The sequence below is a fragment of the Poecilia reticulata genome, chromosome 11, assembly GCF_904066995.2.
Source record: "Poecilia reticulata chromosome 11, P_reticulata-male-v2, whole genome shotgun sequence".
Lineage (NCBI taxonomy): Eukaryota > Metazoa > Chordata > Actinopteri > Cyprinodontiformes > Poeciliidae > Poecilia > Poecilia reticulata.
The window spans coordinates 9,067,035-9,084,836 of record NC_088840.1 but is presented as its reverse complement, the minus strand read 5'-3'; the positions used below and the strand labels follow the sequence as shown (position 1 = coordinate 9,084,836).

The window sequence follows — 17,802 nt, the reverse complement described above, 5'->3', positions numbered from 1 at the left end:
TAAATATAAAGCACTACCATTGCCTACACGGATTCTGAACTAGATGAGCGCCAGCAGCTGAGATTCAGCTCTCCTCTCCCCCCACTGGGATTTTGCTCTTCTTATTCCCCCCTCAAAAAGTCAGGTTTTAGAGTCAGTACATTCGTGAACAGCACATCGCTACTTGAGAGGACGGAAAAGCAAAGTTCATTCAGGAATTTGTGGGAGATTCACAGACTGTGAATTGCAGCAGAAGTCGTGAGCGACTCAAGAATCACCACATATATCCAGAGCAATATGACAACAAGGAATGTCAGATTTCTTATGTTGGATTACTAGAAAAGCAAGTACTATATTTATTTTTATTTTTTTTACCTGAGCAAAGAATATAAAGACTACACTTTTTCTTAGTGGCCTTCATAAAATGCCTGCTTAATTAGAAAATGTACTAGTTTGCAGAAGAATTTGACTCTTGCCTACACTGCCAAAAATATCAATATGTGGTTTACTTTACCACAGTATCCCTGGTCTCTGCCTTCCTGTTCTATTCTCACCTCCCCTGAGTGCTTTCTCCCATCAAGGTTAATTTTCTTCAGAAGAATTCCCACCGGAACAATTTCCGGCAAGCTGTATAGCGTAGCTTTCCTCACAGTCAGGGTGACACAGTGCACATGTCATGGCCGAAACGTACCGATTTGGTTTTTACTCTATAATCATATTTCAATTTTCTTACATTTTTTTTTTTTTTTACGTTTTAATTAGCTCTAAGCTATATGAATCACAGCAAAGAAAAAAAGAACAACATAAACTATCAATAGATATCTACGTCTGTAAACCAACAGGATTAAGATGGTTGCACCAAAAATCTTCTGGGTATGTTGAATCAGTGTAAAATGAAGTTTCACTTATGGTATTGAATTAATGCAAAAGGTTGACTTTTCGAAGATATTGAGATTTATCGAGACGCACATGTCTATTCTGTTATTTGACTGTGTGGCTTAAATCTGCACAAATGATTCTTATCTATGTGGCAATTGTCTCTGTTTCTCAGCTGGCTCTCAGTATTCATAAGTGTATGCGTTATTTATTTATTTTGCCCCTAACAGGCCCATATGTCGACACCATCTGGCCACCCAAATCGTTGAGCCTAACAACCCCCCCCCCTCCCCCCCCCTTTCCCGGATGTGCCCATCCCTTCTACCAACTCCCAACCTGTTTACTTCATTCTTGCAGATTGTTGTGCTCCTTTCATAAAAGTTCTAGCTGCAATTCCAATTTAAGAAATTCATCAGATTTCTTGACAAATGAGAGAATGGGAGCAGAAATGTATGAGAGAATACGACCTAGTGACCAGCATTGGTGGTGTATTGTAAACATTTGTAATTCATATCTTTGATTTGACAATTAGACTTTTACTCGACACTCGGTAGTTTCTTCAAACTCTTCTTTCCTCACCCGGTTTCTCTCTACTCCACTGAAACTGATGATACATACTCCCCCTGATCTTAGCTGCAGATCTTAACCTTGCCTCCGGCATCTCCCTGATTTAACCGTGACTCTACCTCAGAGAAGAATATCTTGGTGGAGCCAGTACCGTGGACACACAGAGAGATAAATTCACTGTGCTGTAAATCTAAAACTTGGCGCATTAAGGATGATTTTAGACCTTTATAAAGCTTTATATATAGGCATCTAAAAATGCATTTTAAACCTTTTCTTTCATAACTCTTGCATTAAGTTTCCTTGCAGTGGCATTAAAAAGTTCATGCACTGTTTAGAGATAAACGGTGTGTATGGATAAAAGTTGCTTTTGAAAAGACTGAGTCTCAGCATTGTGCTGTTTTTGTCTCTGTTTGTTATAATGTTGCAAAGACCTTTCAATTGCACTATACTGCCGGCTGGAAAGACTCGGTGTGCATTGCAAGTATGAACTGTGCCCACTGTCAACTTTCTCTCTGGGGGATCAACACCTCAGTCTACTGCCCAAAACGAATGAATAAATAACTGGCACAAATCTGTTTAAAATATTTTGATGTTCACCTTACTAAAAGGCGCAGCCGGTGCCTTTGACCATAACCTAGAGTATGACACTGAGCATGATAGCAAGGGAGCAAAATGGCTTTCAAAGTATACTGTAAGCGAATTGTAGCAAATTCTTGTAAAGTTAATATAAATGACACACATGTGGACTATTTTTTTTCCTGTTGCCAAAGGGATGTTGTGTTAATTTTCATTTTAACAAAGCATCTTTATGTTAGGTTGTCATCTCCACAACATAACATAGTTACTTTACTGTGCTACAAAATTGCACTGGAAAATGTATAACACTGCCACTTAAGTATTGCCATCAACATAGTGTGAGATTAATTTTCAGGAGTGCCAATACATTTTAGAGCCACTTTATAAATGTTCCCTTTGTGTTAAAATTTCTTGCATAAGTGATTAACTCATCAGCTCAGTGAGCTGGTAAGTTTGTAAAGAAGACTAAAATCTGCCTTTTAACTCTCACCCAAAAATATTCCACCAATATCTCCTTATTCCTGCATCAGGCATATATTACCATTTGTAGAGAGTCACTCAGTCTGACTGAATTTAATGTAATCAACTTCAAAGTAAGAAGACCCTCTAAAATTATAACATCAGTCTGGATGGGATTCAACCTTATGTTTGACATCTTTGATATTTTTATCCACCATGTGTATTACATAGTTTGTGTGCGCTAAACATGAAGCTTGGCTTTTTTTAATTTCAAAATATGTAAAAGTTGCAACCATCAGTTTATTACATTAGGTGTTAATTTGTTTTGGTTCAAATCTGCTTTGTTGATAAATGTGCCGGTATTTAACTGGCTGCAAATTTTCCAATTTGAGCAGTAAAGGAATCATAGACTTAGCACATTAAGTATTCTTTCCACTCATTACATACACTAAACACACACACGCAGACTAACACACTAAACAGAGTAGCTGCCAGGAGGAGGGGGTGGATGGATGATACGGCTTGCTCCACTTTTCCATCTGACAGAACACAAGGGATCAAGACTGTGTCAAACAGCGAGTCAGCACGGCAAGAGGGAGTCGGCCAGTGGGGCTTATGTGCGCTCTTCCTCCATTGGATATCGCAGACACGGTCAGGCTCTCGGCTCATTACGGTTATCACAACAGTTTGCAGGGAAAACGTCACTGTGGTAAATGGAACTCTCAGACGTTGGGGCACGGAGGCTTGTCGAGAACTTTGGTTTGGGTTTCTCGTGGTGGTTGCAAATGTTGAAGATAACTCAAATTAGCCATGTACAAAAGTGGAGCTTTGGTTCTTCTCTGGAACAGGACTACATGGATGTGTGCTAGTGGCTTCGACACAAGGAAAGTTCTGCTTTTTTACGTGGCCACGGAAATTATGTGAAGACGCTTAGCGTATTTGGTCGTATCACAAAATTAGCAGTCTTGTCTTTTACCAAACAAAATGTTATTGATTGTATCAACATGTGACCAGTGGAGGTAGAATGCTGTAACCTGCTGCCAAGGCAAGCTTAGACCTGAGGCTGCAGCTTTAGCTGAAGATGAAGGTGTAGGAAATCTGTATTGATTAGAATTCAAACTTAAAGCCAGAAGAGAAGAAGACAAGCTTTCTCTCCAGGCTTGTGGAATAAGTTTCATCTTCCCTGCTGGATCTGAGGAGCTTAAAAGTAAGTAACCTCTCTGAATCTTAAGGTCTGTTATACATCATTGGTTCGACTTCTGCACTGTAAAAAAAGAACATGTGAGATATTTTATGCAAAGGTCTGCTGAAGGGAGTGTTTGCCATATTGATTCATATTTTTTTTTTTAGTGCTGTGATGATGGTGGAAGAAGAGGGAACTTGATTCTTTGGGTATCCCAGTTAGAGCCTCTACAAAATGCTTGGAAAACAGTTTTCTGGAATTCTTTTTTCATATGAATTCGTACAAACCCTACTAGCTTAAAAAAAAAAAAAAATAATAATATATATATATATATATATATATATATATATATATATATATATATATATATATAAAATGCAAGCCTTTCGGATCATTTTCTACATCTCGGTAATTCCTTATTACTGGAGTTATCATTTTTGTAGTTACATTTAATGTCCTTGTGAACTGTTACAAAAGCAGACCATGAATGGCTGCAGCCAAGACAGGTATTTCCTGCATTTCCTGTTAGCTCACTTGTTTGAACACCAGAAGGAAAGTTAATCCCTGGAAAGAAGCTTATAAATTAGCCCAGGGCTATACCAGAGAGCAGCAGATTGGGACAGTGGAGGTCACTGACAAAGCATTCTGAGCACACAATACGGAGAAAGGAGTGTGTGAGGGAAGGTTTTGTGTGGGAGATCTCACGTGACATGAGCCACAAGAAAGACAAGGAGGATTAAACAAGGACAGTAGGTTTATCTCTAATTCAGACCTATTAGAATTCTTACTTCTGTGCACCACAGCAGCAAAAATAAGTTTTTATCAGACAAAAATAACCTGAATAAACAAAAAAAAGTATCTGCTTATCTGCTGAAGAAACAAAACTGCCCAATCTATCTGGCCCTATGCGACAAAGTGCTCACCCCCTTTACTTAGTGACCGTTTGTGCCACCTTTGGCAGCGACAATTGTCTTCTGGCATTTGTGAGACCTTGGAAGTCAGATAATAAATCTTCAGTGATTTCTAGTAGAAGGCAGAATTCATGGTTCCATCAATTATGGGAAGTCGTCTAACCTCCTGAAGCAGCAAAACGTCCCTAGGGCATCTTACTACTATCAAGTTTTACTGCTGGCGTGATATATTTCTAAAATGCTCTTTTAATTTTACTCCAGATCTAGCTGGATGTACACCAGCAAATGGGTCCTACTGTTTGTTGTTAGTCCTCTGAATATTTTTTTCCAAAAGCCTTGAGGAACATGTTGTTGAGCAAATGTGAGCTGGGCCTTTGTGTTTTTTTGGTTAACAGGGATTTTGGCTTTGGAACGCTCTCATAGAGGTCATTTTTGTCCAGTCTCTTTCTAAGTATTTATTTAGTCCCCTCCTGGATAAACTGATGGTGTACTCTTGGGAGTAATATTAACAGGCCATTCTTATAAAGGAAAACCGCCCTAATAGAAGTTCACTGAAATTCCAGCTGTAGAAATGGCTTTGCAATCCTTTCCAGGCTGACTGATGTCGGCGACCTTGGTTCTTATCTGCTCTCGTTCTCCGTGATAGTGAAGATGTGTTGCTTTTTGAGATTTTTGTGGACCGTGTTGTAAAACAGGTTTGAAATTACAGTAAGCAAGTTTCCGAAGTCAGTGAAGAGGCGGGGGTGGGGAAATGATTTTCCCTATCACACGAGATTTCCGTTGATAAATATTTAACGTTTGAGTACCCACTGCGGAGATAACATGTATATACTCGTAAGCTGTACAATCTTTTCACATCCACATCGCATCATCCTCGCTATAATCTTGCAACATGTTCCTACGGTTGCGAGATCTGTTCTGGACAGTGGAAGACCGGGAAGCTTAGTTCCTACACAGCAGATATCTGGGTCAGATACATTTATACATTAGGACACACATCCATACACGGGAATAAAATGCTCAAGTAAGAAAATGGACATTGGTGCCTGTGTAATAGGTGGCACAAAAGGTTGAGTAAGTACAAACGATTTGTGTCATATGAAGATTTGCTTCAATGCTTCCTTGCTACATTGAGAGTAAAAATGGGCTGAATATGTATTGCCTCTGGTGAATGTGCAGTTCAGCTCTTTGGTAGTCATAGATAAAATGTCTTCCCCAAAAAGGCTTCTGTGAGCTCAAAGAAATATTTTATAGAAAACCATTTGTCTGTTCCGGCAGACACTTACAGCTGATCGTTAAAATTTTCAAGGAGTCACGATATGCTGGTTCACATGTATAATCCTGCATATTTTAAAAAAGGAATGAACAAATAGATTCATTTTTTTTCTTTCTTACAAGTAAAAACATGGTAAACACTTAATCCAGATTGAACATTTATGATGTTGCATTTGCCACGTTTAGAGAATCTTTGCAAACAAAATGACCTCCTAATTGTTCTTTAAACGGCATGCAGATAATCACAAAATAAATTTTAATTTCTTCCGTTCTGTGACTGTGAGCTAATCTGTTTGAGAACCTTAACTTAAAGACCCAGTTAAAACCCTTTTCTAAATTGGGGATCAATTTGAACACATTCTTTTGTCAGTTTAATTATAGGGAGAGATGTGATGGTGAGCACAAGCAGCTGAAAGGAACTGGGTCAGCCTTTTACTTTAATTTTATATGCAATCCCCCGGCTCTGCTTGTTATCAAGAAGAAAATAAAAGTAAGGGAATATAAGTGATAGCCACCCTAAAAATGCGTAACCTCTCACTTAAGCTCAATTTTAAGGCTTATTTATGCTAAAAGGAAATGCTGTGGAATGACCCAAACCTTACCGTAGCAGGTCTAAGGGGTAAATCCCAAATGTCAATGATTTAACTTGAGCAGTACGCTGCCTGCAAAGTGTTTTTGGGGACGTTCTAATTGATAGACCAAGTCAAAGTAGTGCATAATTGAAAAGTGGAAGGAAAACGATACATATTTTTCATTTTTATCTATTTTTACAGGTCTAAAATCTTTTGTATGGATTTCTAGTAAGTGCCTCCACGTTTTACTGCAAGTACAGCTGTAAGTATTTGGTGTGTGTCTCTGCCAACTTTACTCAGCTTAAACTTCGGTGAGTTTTCTTTGCAAAATAGCTCAATCTCAGCCAGATTAGTCGGTGTGTCTCCAAACATCAATTTGCAAGTCCTACCACAGATTAATCAATGGATTTAGACATTGACTTTAACTGAACCATTCTGACAGTTATTCTAGCAGTTATGCTTTAGTTTTCTTCCACAAGTATCCTGTTTTTAGCTTGCCGTTATTTAAGAAAAACCATGGTGCTGCCATCATAATGTTTTACTCTGGGAAATGCATTACCGGACATGTACAGAGTACGTTTTCAGCCACACATACCCATGTTGGCCAGAAGCTTAATTTTGTTCTCATAAAAACACGGAACATTTGCAAATATGCCTTCTTATAACTTTCTTCTTGCAAGTCTTCCGTCAAGGTTGAATTGTATAAAAGCCGACCTATTCATTGGTGGAACTTGATTTTACACAGGGATGCCCAAACAGAGAGCCAAACACAGTTGGGTTTTGTACGTTACGTATTTTAATTGTAAAAAAAAAAAAGTTTGAAAACCTTCATCTTCTTTTCACTTCGCAATGGATGAAATTCCAATAAAATACTATGAAGTTTGTGATTGTAACATGACAAAACGTGAGTAAGGTCAAGGAGTATTAGTACATTTATTTTCAAAATAGTAAAATCCACTTACAGAAAATGTGTTCTGATTAAGCTCCAACGCCTAATTTCTTGGGTTATTTTCTTATTGAGGCCATTTTCTTCCGTAATACCTTAAAATCTTTCACCTTCATGCCATCCTTCCTTCTTGTCCTGTTCAGGACTCTTCAAAGCTAGCGCTTCCACTGTGAATCACTCCGTTTGATAAAAATAAATAAATAAAAGGAATGCCATAAAAACATCAACTTAGACAAAATCTATTGCAGTGCTCTCCATGTCACTCATAGGATTGTGTATTGAATATTAAACCTGGTTGCGCTGACATCTGAAGGCTTTAGTGCGAGTGGAACTAAAATAATTTTTTTGTAATTCTAAAAAACTGCTTTTAATTTCCATTCTGACTTCCAACTAGGCATAAAATTTGTCTGCCATCCTCAGCTGCTTTCTTTAAGGCAATGGCATGCTGTTTTTCATTTCCTCTCTTTCATTTATTTTTTTTCTTGCGCTTGGACTTCTGGCCAGAAGCTAAAAAATAAAAAATAATATCTTGGACCTATTTTGTAAAACCTAGCACATTAGACATAGTGAATGCACTTTCAAGTGATATTTCAAGTTGTATTTTGAAGTCAGAATACTCAAGCAGTCATTTCAACCTTCCTTCTTACTTGCAAACTCTTTGGAGTATGAATACGTGAATGTATCAAAACACACTCGGAGTAATTTGTATAACCTTCATCAATCTGACTAAAACTGAGATGAGCCAGACTGACTCTGTTGACCTGTGAATATGTTTTTATTTGAGGCTTTGACCGTCAACCAGCTGATCAGTTTACCAAAAGCCTCCTAAGGGACTCTGGTCTGATGAGACAAAGACGTCAGGCGTCTTGTTTGCAGAAACTCCATCATCCCCACGGTGATGATGATGCTGATTGAGGCAGTATCTATCTGTTGTGATGCAGGAAATAGGATATTGGGAAATATGAATACAGGAGACATTCTGACAAAAAATATGCTCCAGAGTACTCTTGACCTCAGACTGGGCAACGGTCCATTTCAAGTCAGAAGTTCAAAAAAGACTTGTGGGTGCAAATGAAGCCAAGGGTGGATCACCAAAGTATTAAACAAATGCTGTGTGTAATTGTGTAAATGCAATTTCTCGGTTTTCTATTTTTAACAAATTTGCAAAACACTCAAACTCATTTACAAATTGTTGTAATGAAGTGTTTGTGTCTAGAATCACGAGGAAAGTGATCCATTTAATACTATTTGGAGTAAGGTTAAAACATGACAAGATGTGGAAAAAGTGAAGTGATGTGGATACTTTCTGGATGATGTACTGTACAACAGTACAAAATATTATTTATAATTTTTTTTTACCTGTACCAGACAAAATTACAGAAACTGAAACCAGTGCTTCTTATAGTTGAAGAATGCAATAAAAGTTTTTATAGTTTTTTTTCATCCTTTGCCAGACTTGAGAGGAACTTATTTTTGTTTTTCCTCTGCCAACATTGAAAAGCTTTCCAGATTTACATAATGGCAATTTGACACACTTTAAAACTAAAGACAGTACCTGGTTGGAGATAACAAATGAGACGCGCTCCAGGTGCGACAAATCCCTGACATTTAATCTGGAACTGATGATGATTTTCAACTTTAAAGATGTGATCAATGTGAAACTGTGCTTGCTTTGTTATTGGACAAATATGTTCCAGTATATCTCAATTCTGGTGAAAGTCACCAAAAAAAAAAGCCATTTGCCATTTCTTTCAAATCCTCACCTTCATGTCTTGGCACTGTTTAAAAGAAGATCAAATATTTTCCCATTCAAATGTGATAAAAATGCCAACTATGAACTTAAGTCAGCTTTATAGATGACTGTGAAAGGTTGCCTTTGATAAAACCTCTGAAGTGACATCACTGCTGAAGTTTGTATGTGTGGCAGAGATGCAGAGGTGACTTTTCAGTTTAATTCCTTGCATTAAGAACTTTTAAGTATTTTAGACATTCAAATCATGTTTAGCTTTCACTTTTCATTCTACTTTGATAGGAGGGAATTGGCTTTCATGGCACTGCCCTTTCAGTATGAACGTCGTGCCAATTCATTCTCAACAGACAAAAGGTCACTTTGTGCTGTTGCTTAGGAGGTATATTTCCTGTTTGTTTGTTTTTTGAAAAGCCACCCCAACATTCTGCAAACAATTAGGAGACAATGAATCTTTTCCATATGCATATTTTTCTGCTGACTCAGAATTGAGATTTGTGTGTTTTTACTAGTCACTCTCAGATGTGTTATACCTCGTTTCTTGTTGTTTATTGTTGTTTAGCTTCGGTAGTTAACAAACTGAAACACTGCAGATCGCTCTTAAAAATAAGTAAGTAAGAATATTATCAGAAAGATAATTTATTCCTGTAATTTAATTCTAAAAGGAACATTTTATATGGCTCGTTTTTTTTAACACATTGTGTATCATTAACTTCAAAATGAGTCTCTCGAAAAAATATTTCAGGATATGCAACATTATTTTTATTATAAAAATGTTAATTGCAAATGTAAATGAAGAAAAATACTTGCCATTTATACTCTGTACAAAGTCCTAAAGCCACAAAAAGCCATTTCTAAAAAAAAGTCCCAGCTCTCACAAGCAACTGTATTAATAGGAAGTTGATTGGAAAAAAAGCAGCGCGATTGAAAAACATGCACAAGAAACACTGGCCAAACTCAAACCTTGAGGGGATTGTGACTTGCAAGCCACGAATGGGCTGAGGAGAACATAGTCTGAAATATTTCTCAGTTGTTCTGAGTCTTCACTTCACGTAGAAATAAATGTAGCATTTCATTTTGAAAATCAAGGTCCAGACAAAAATTGCATTGGCACAGAATCCAAGATGTTTGAGTTTCAGTGTGAGGTTGCCACGGTCACTGATCATTCGGGGTGTCACGTTATTTGCTGGTGATGGTCCCATGTGTCTCATCGAGTCCGAAGTCGTCACAGTCGTCATTGCAGGGCATTTTATTGCTCTTCATTCTCTCCTCTTTATTTTTCAGCAAGACCTGGCAACTGCTATCACATCAAAAAAATATATATATATATATCATTACCTTGTTTCATCAGCCAAATTGCCAGATATAAAGGCTTGATGAATTAATATATTATGTGACTGTCACTTTTTGAGCTCAAGAGCTTGTAAAATACACATTTAGTATATGTCTAATACCTATAGGCTTTAATCATTGTCTGTATTTAACTCCCTCAGTCAATAGGTGAGAGACAAATTACTGACTATGTGGCCACTTCACCATTTACTCACAGGAATTCATTCATGCACGGGGAGAATTCCAGGGTTTTAGTTCAGTTGTCACAAATGGAAGAAACAAATGTGTATTTTAATCTTTCTCCATTAGCTAAGCCCAGGTCGTAATCCTCAGAGTCAAAGCGAAAGCCGATGTTGCGCAGGTCTCCGTAAGAACAAAGATTAATCAGTTTTGCGGACGACATGACGCTTGGCTAAATTCCAAGCCGTAATGTTACCGATGGGCACCAGAACGACCAATCTGATTAGACTTAAGAAGACGAGTTTGAATCTTATGAAACAAAGAGGGGATTTATTTGTTACACATGTGAGGTGTTGTCGTCTGAAGGGGGCTGCTGGAAAACTCCCTGCCAACACCAGACAGTGATCTGAAAGCACAGCAGGCCAAACGCCGGGCAGGGAAAGAGTGAAACGATTCACAAATGAATCGTTTCACTCCGTTTGTATCTCTAGTACATTTTCTCTGACAAACACAATGACACATACACCACCACACACCATGTTGCAATCTGTCAAACTGTCACTGCTGCTGCGACTGGGTTTTCAAACCTCGGGTCTTTGAAGTGCACTGTGCTCAGATCTCATTATCGACATTGTAATTTGTGAGCCAACCGCGTGGACCGGTGTGTGCGTTATGTCTGTGGGAAATCCGTCATGTCAGGATCCCTTTGGGAGTAACGGCGCTCCACCCACGCACACGATGCGCGGCGCATAGAGCAGCAAGTGGCCAAAGGGGCCACCAAAAGAATCATCATGACAATTTTTCACTAAAAAATGTGCAGAGCGTTTTAATAGATATAACAAATGCGTAACAAATTTTCTCCAGAAAAAGGTGAATGTTCACCACTGTCCTCTGTTGTGCCTTGCCTTCCTCACCTCTCAGTGATCCGTTCTTTTGGGCTTTGATCTGAAGTTTGGCAGATGCCTGTGTTTGAACAGTGAGGCATCAAGTGTCGGGACGGAAAAGGGAAACAGAGACGACTACAGACTGATGCTTGCTCACTTGCGTCACACCGTTTTTCTTCCCCACTTTGTCACCTGGTTCTCCAAAGGAGCCCGCACAGCCGAGCTGGGTGTGTGCGACTCTTTGTCGTAGCTGGGAGGGAGAGAAACGGAATCATCAAAATTATTTTACTGTTGTTGACAGAGAAAAAAAAAATGTTGCGTTGTTGCTTTCAAGAAATGAAAAACTTCAAAGTAACGTGAAATAACATCTTCAGCCTGTCATGGTTCAAGAATGATTAACTTTGAACATATTTATTACAGTCTGCTAATCTAAAATAATTAAATTAATGTGAAAAAGTTTTGCAGACGTTAAGCATTTTCTGATTTTATTAATAGGCTTCTCCAAATTAATTTTACCCAGAGAAAAAACAAAGCCTCTCATCGTTATATGGACATGATACCAAAAACTTCTAATCAAGTACGAGTAGTACTACCTTAAATGTTTAATACTTGATGCTCATTACCAAATGTCAAAAACATGATTTCTAAAAATGCTAAATCCTGGAAAGAAGTATAGGATGAGTTTGATTGTAGCATTGCCAATAGATGGTTCAACCAACTTGATGACCTCATTTATATACCTGATATATATATATATATATATATATATATATATATATATATATATATATATATATTTTTTTTTTTTTTCCCCCTAGTGTTCAAGATAGCTCTATGTAGTTGGTTCAGTTTTAAGCAGAACATTTTAAACATGAACATATATCTCCTAAATTGTAGGTAAACCCTTTCCCAACAAGACACACCAGATCAAACTTACTGATACACTTTACCGGGGAAAACAGAAAATTCTCGAAAATTATAAGAACATTCTGAATCTGAGGCCCCTTGAGAATCTCCTGTGGTGTTACTTATTGATGTGCAGTCAGCGCGCCTGGACTTGTTCTGGTGCGTCACATAGATTCTCACTCATACTCGAGTGTGAGAAGAATAACACTGGGTCACCATCTGCAGTCACAGTTCCTTGAACTGACCCTGAAACTTTTTCACCAAAGTTTGAGCGTATCATACGCAACAAAATCCTGCCAAGTTTTCGGAAAGTGAGCAAAGTTGTTCCCTTTAACTTTCAACGTCTTTCAGTCTTTTCCCTGTGTGTCTGAGGTTTTTCAGAGAAACAGTGCATAATGAAACTCATTTTTAAGCTTTGTTTTTGAATTAAAATAGATATTTGATATATTGAGAGGCAGAGATGCACCTGCAGTATTCCGTACAGCAGGAGCGCCAGCAACTTCATATTTTATTAAAAGTTGTGACCCTTGAAGTTTAAAAGATGTCCAGAAAAAAAACCGTTTTGCTAAATAAAAGTGTGGCTGGTGTGACACAACAATTTTCTCTCCATTTTATTCTTTGGGGACTCGTGACTATTGCTAGCTCAGAAGGGGGTGATTATATTCTCCTCTGAAACACTAAAAGAACAGGATACACAATACTGTTCATAAAATGATTTGATTTCAGCTACTTTGCTTTATAAAAAATAATAATAACAAAATAGAGAGTCAACAAAGCGAGCAAACACAAACTGTATTTTGCTGATTAAAGTGGGAACGAAAAGCTGTTTACCTACTTTCAGATCTGAACCATTTTAGCTTGTGTCATTCTTACTGGCGCTTCCTCCTTTTCGTGATATGATAGAGGCAAAACAAGGGAAAGTGTTGTTTTCTTAAACTCAGAGCACATTAAAAAGAAGAAGAAAATTCTTTTAACAAATTAAATCAAAGAATTCCACTAGCATGACTTGTACTCTGTTTCACCTCCCTATGATATCTGCTTCCTTTTGAAACACCCACATGCTGAAATCAGAAGATATTGCAGCATCGGTTGCGTAAGTTCTTTTTAGTTTTTAATGAGCTATAGCTTGCTAGGTGTAATCACACCCAGTTTTTACACGGTCAGATTGTGTCGTCTGTTTGCAAGATAATAAACAAAAAAACAAACGGCCCCTGTGTAAACCTTGTGTTTCGCCCCGGTTGGAGATGGACTGTTCCCTGGGAAGACAAAGTTCGCACGAGTGGAATCTTTTTGAAATAAGTGCTTTTAGCATTTGCCGAGCTTCGTCTTTCATGTAGTTCACATGAAGTTTCATAAATGATGCATACTGATTAAATTAAACATCTTAATTTTTTGGCTAATTTTATTTGCAGTACTACAACTTCTTCCTTTCAAAACCTCAAGAGGAGGGCTTTTTAAATGCGTTAACCTCCACTCCAGACAGAAAACAGCTTGTTGTATCTTATTGTTTTTTAACACCATCTATTTATCAATCAACTCTGACCAGCTCTGAAAATCGTGGAGAACCAAAGTGTTGTCATACTGCCATGTTTCACCATGGGATTGTATGTTCAGGGTGACGCATAGCAATGTATATGTTGCCACAAAATTACTTATACTAGCCTCATCTGACCAATGCACTTTCTTCCATAAATTTGCATAGTTTGTGGCAAACCTTAAAAGGAGTTTGGTATGGCTTTTTTCTTGTCACTCCACAATAAAGGCCAGACTAAAACAGTGCACAACTAAAGGTTTTCCTGTGAATGGATTCTCTCATCTGAGCTGTAGATTTCCTCACCCCCACCAGTATCACTATGGGCCTCTAAGCCACTTTTCTTATTAATTACCTTATTAAGCCTATCCTGTTTGTTAAAGTGCTTGTCTGCTGGTCTGGGTAGGTCTTTAGTTTAGATTCTTTTTTTTTCTTACCTTTCCAAATGATGAATTGAGTAAAACCATGTGCGATTTTGAAAGCTTGGAGTATTGTTTTATAACCAACTTCTAAAACTTTCAAAGAACAGCTGTATTTGCACCATGATTAAATCACACAGAGATGGATTTTCTAAAATATTTAGTCATCTTCTGAACGCCAGTGCTATCTCTAGATTTTAGTTCGGGGCATAACAGTAAATGAGGCTGAATGCTAACACATATTAAACTTTTCCAGTTTTCTTTAGTTTTTTGTTTTTTTTTTACTTATTAAACTTTATTGTATTGTATCACATCCTAATGAAGTACAATAAAGTCTGTGGATGTAGCTTGACATTAAGTGAAAAAGTTCAAGAGGTAAAAGTATTTTCCCAAAGCACTGTAAATTGATTTTTTGCATGCAACCTGAGCAGATTAGATTAGTGGTCAAACATCTGTCACAGGTCTGATCTACTTCAGCTTGCAAAAAAGGCTAATGAGAAGAAAAATAAGCTGTGAGGAAATGTTACCGTAACACAAGAACATAGGACCCATTGACCCAATCTTGTCTTTGCCTCAAGATTTGTTTCCGACTCTCCCTGACGGGTAGAAACAGAGAATATCCGGGGTTCAATATAAGGTCAGCGTGAAATGTGAACTTTGAGGATAATTAGTTCAGTGACGGCCTTATTGATCAAACTCTACATTTTGCCTGCTGTGAGGAACATTTACAACGAAGTAAAAATGGTGATGTAGAGAAAATAAAAGGAAGAGAAGCAAAGCTATCAAATGTACAAAGTTCTATTAAGGGAGTTTCTGCGTGTTCGCCTCTGTGTGTCAAAGCAATTGACCGTTTAGTGCCATCTGACCTCAGTGCATACAGTTTTTTTGTCAACATGTAGCTGATGTAACATATTTCTCCTCAAGGCCTCAATTCAATTTCAGATCCATTCAGTTTATTGTGGACCTTAAGGTATGAAATGAAAAGAAGAAAAGGATGAACAAAGATGTAAAAGGGTGTGTAAAAGCAGCCAAGAGCAAAAAGAAGAACTCCTTATGCATTCAATACGAACAGAAAATGGAAGTGTCGTTGTAAATGGGCCAATCACTAAATGGTGCTGTGTATAATTAATGAATTTGAGGACCTACGTGATGAAGAGTGTCGGCCGACTGAAACTTTCACAACTGAAACACACGCACTGTCATGTTCCAGTTTCACGATTGTCTCATTGTCACTGTCTCTTTCCTATATGATATCCCACCCAACCCCAACACCCCCTCCGCCCCAAACCCCTCCCTGCTTTTTACCTCCAGGGAAACTGGCACAGAAAACTGGGGCACAGAAGGCTGCCAAACGCTAGCATCAAACACTGTCCACACCAAATGCCTCTGCAGCAGGATATCCACCTACGCCGTGTTAGCGCAGCAAGCTAAAGACCCGGTAAGTCGCCGGTCCATAGCCCGATGCACTCTGCGGGACTTTGAATGAGGCTAATAAGGCCACCGTTACCAGGGGTCATGTCAAGTTTTTGGTGCTAGAGATTTTGACTTGGCAGATTTTCCAACAAGACAGATTTTCTCACAGGCATATGGCAGAGTGCTGCGAAAATGACTTTTAGGTTTTGATGCAACGTCACTGTCTTCTGGCAAGAGAGCTGACGCAGTTTGAACCGTGCTGTCTGTTTTGGATTTTTTTTATGTTTTATTTTTTTCCACACTCCTGCATGTGGTGCCATTTTCACCATTATGTCTATACTTGTCACATGTGTTGACGCTACAATTCTGGCACATTATACTACTTTTTTTTTTTTCTTTTTGGGGGGTGCAAACTTAATAAAGGTCAGATTTCTCTTTGGTGAGTTATTCCCTTGTGACGAGAGAGAGGAGAGGCGTCAAACAAAAAGACATCAAGACATTTACATGTATCACGATGTGATTTTTGCCTGCAGCACCTGCACCTGTGTTTCTATTAATATTCTAAGTGGCTGGAGATTGTACTTGACATGCTTAAAGAAAGCTATTTAAGCTGTTAGGGGTCATGCATACTCCTTTTTTCCCCCTTTTTGCTGTGGAAATGGTTATTTGAATACTCCAACAGCTCGCCTTAACTGTATCACACAGCATACTGTTGCCTCATTTATCTTAAAATTACCTATAATTCCTACCTTTTACCCCCATGGTGCCCCGTCCTAGTTTTCCTAGATGTCATCTGTTGCTTCTTACCTGCTGTTTGAATGTATTTCACACCACTTCTGTTCTTATTTAAGCGTGGGAAGGTAAGCCAACATGCATAACATGATCTACTTGCTCTGTTTTACTCTAAATTAACTGCTGGTAACTGCTTAACCGAAATGTCCCTTGTAGCTTGCCGAAACTTTTAAACTGATTCCCCTTAATAAAAGTGATGGACTGACTTTTAGCTTCCACATCATGGCGGTCCATCTTTTTTTCTTCTTTTTTTTTTTTTAGACTAAATATATTTTAAAGTGTCCAGCTTTGTCTTTGTTGGTTACCAGCTGTAGTACCCTCTGAATTGTAACCATGACAATTATCCACTAGCTCTTGGATTTCAATTTTACAAAAAGCGTCACGTTCTACCAGCACACTGTGTGATATCACTACTGTACAAATAACAGCAACAAAACAGGCTTACTTTAAAATCCAACAGCAATACACAGCCTTACTGTTGAATAAGTGTTGTTTACGTCAAATTTCTGCTGTAAGCATTTTATGTATATTTTATATAATTTAAGAGTGGGAGGCAGTATAAAAGTGTTTTCAGTGAGTTTTTGCCGTATATATAATATTAACATCGTTTTGTATGATAAGCAAATAAAACAGGATCAATGTATTTATGTCATCAATACATTTTGTCAGTCTCAAGCTTTCTTCACAGCTTTGGGTTTAGCATAGATCAAGTTAATTATTTTTGGATCTTGGATGAATTAAATCTTTAGAAAGTGCAGAATCAGCCCATTTGAAAGTTTCAAATGATATATTTTTAGCAACTGACTCCAATGATTGAGTTGTCCTTTTGCCCTGTAGCTGCTTTTGACACAGTGAACCATAGGAATGATCTGTTTTCATGGCTGCATCATGGAAAAGCTTTGGATCAATGTGCATTTCTTCGAGTTCAATGAAAAAAAGAATGAAAAAACGAGTGATTTGATGGTGTTTGGAAGCTCTACTGAGACCCCCTGTGTGGATGTTGGTACCCTGGCCCAATGTGTCAGCCCAAAAACAAACCCATATGTCAAAGATGATGCTGGTCTAAAGTTAAAAAAAATCATATCGGAGCAGCTGTCGAGTCCAGGTTTTTTTTTTTTTCCATTTAAGGGAACTGGCGAAAATAAAGCCAATTCTTGCACAGCAGCATTTCCGAGCTGTAATCCACGCCTTTGTTGCTACTCAGCCCGGATTACTGCAACACACTTTATAAAGGAATCAGTGGTTCCTTCATCT

General features: G+C 38.0%; 1 protein-coding gene across 21 annotated transcripts in view; it reads left to right on the top strand.

Annotated features, from left to right (window-relative positions):
- adgrb2 (adhesion G protein-coupled receptor B2) overlaps positions 1–17,802 on the top strand; it is a 280,363-nt gene that overhangs the window by 180,650 nt on the left and 81,911 nt on the right. For all 21 annotated transcript variants that reach the window (XM_008421604.3, XM_017307460.2, XM_017307459.2 and 18 more), the window contains one exon: positions 15,655–15,781. In XM_008421604.3, the coding sequence (XP_008419826.1) occupies positions 15,655–15,781 (127 nt within the window). The remainder of the gene's footprint in view (positions 1–15,654; positions 15,782–17,802) is intronic.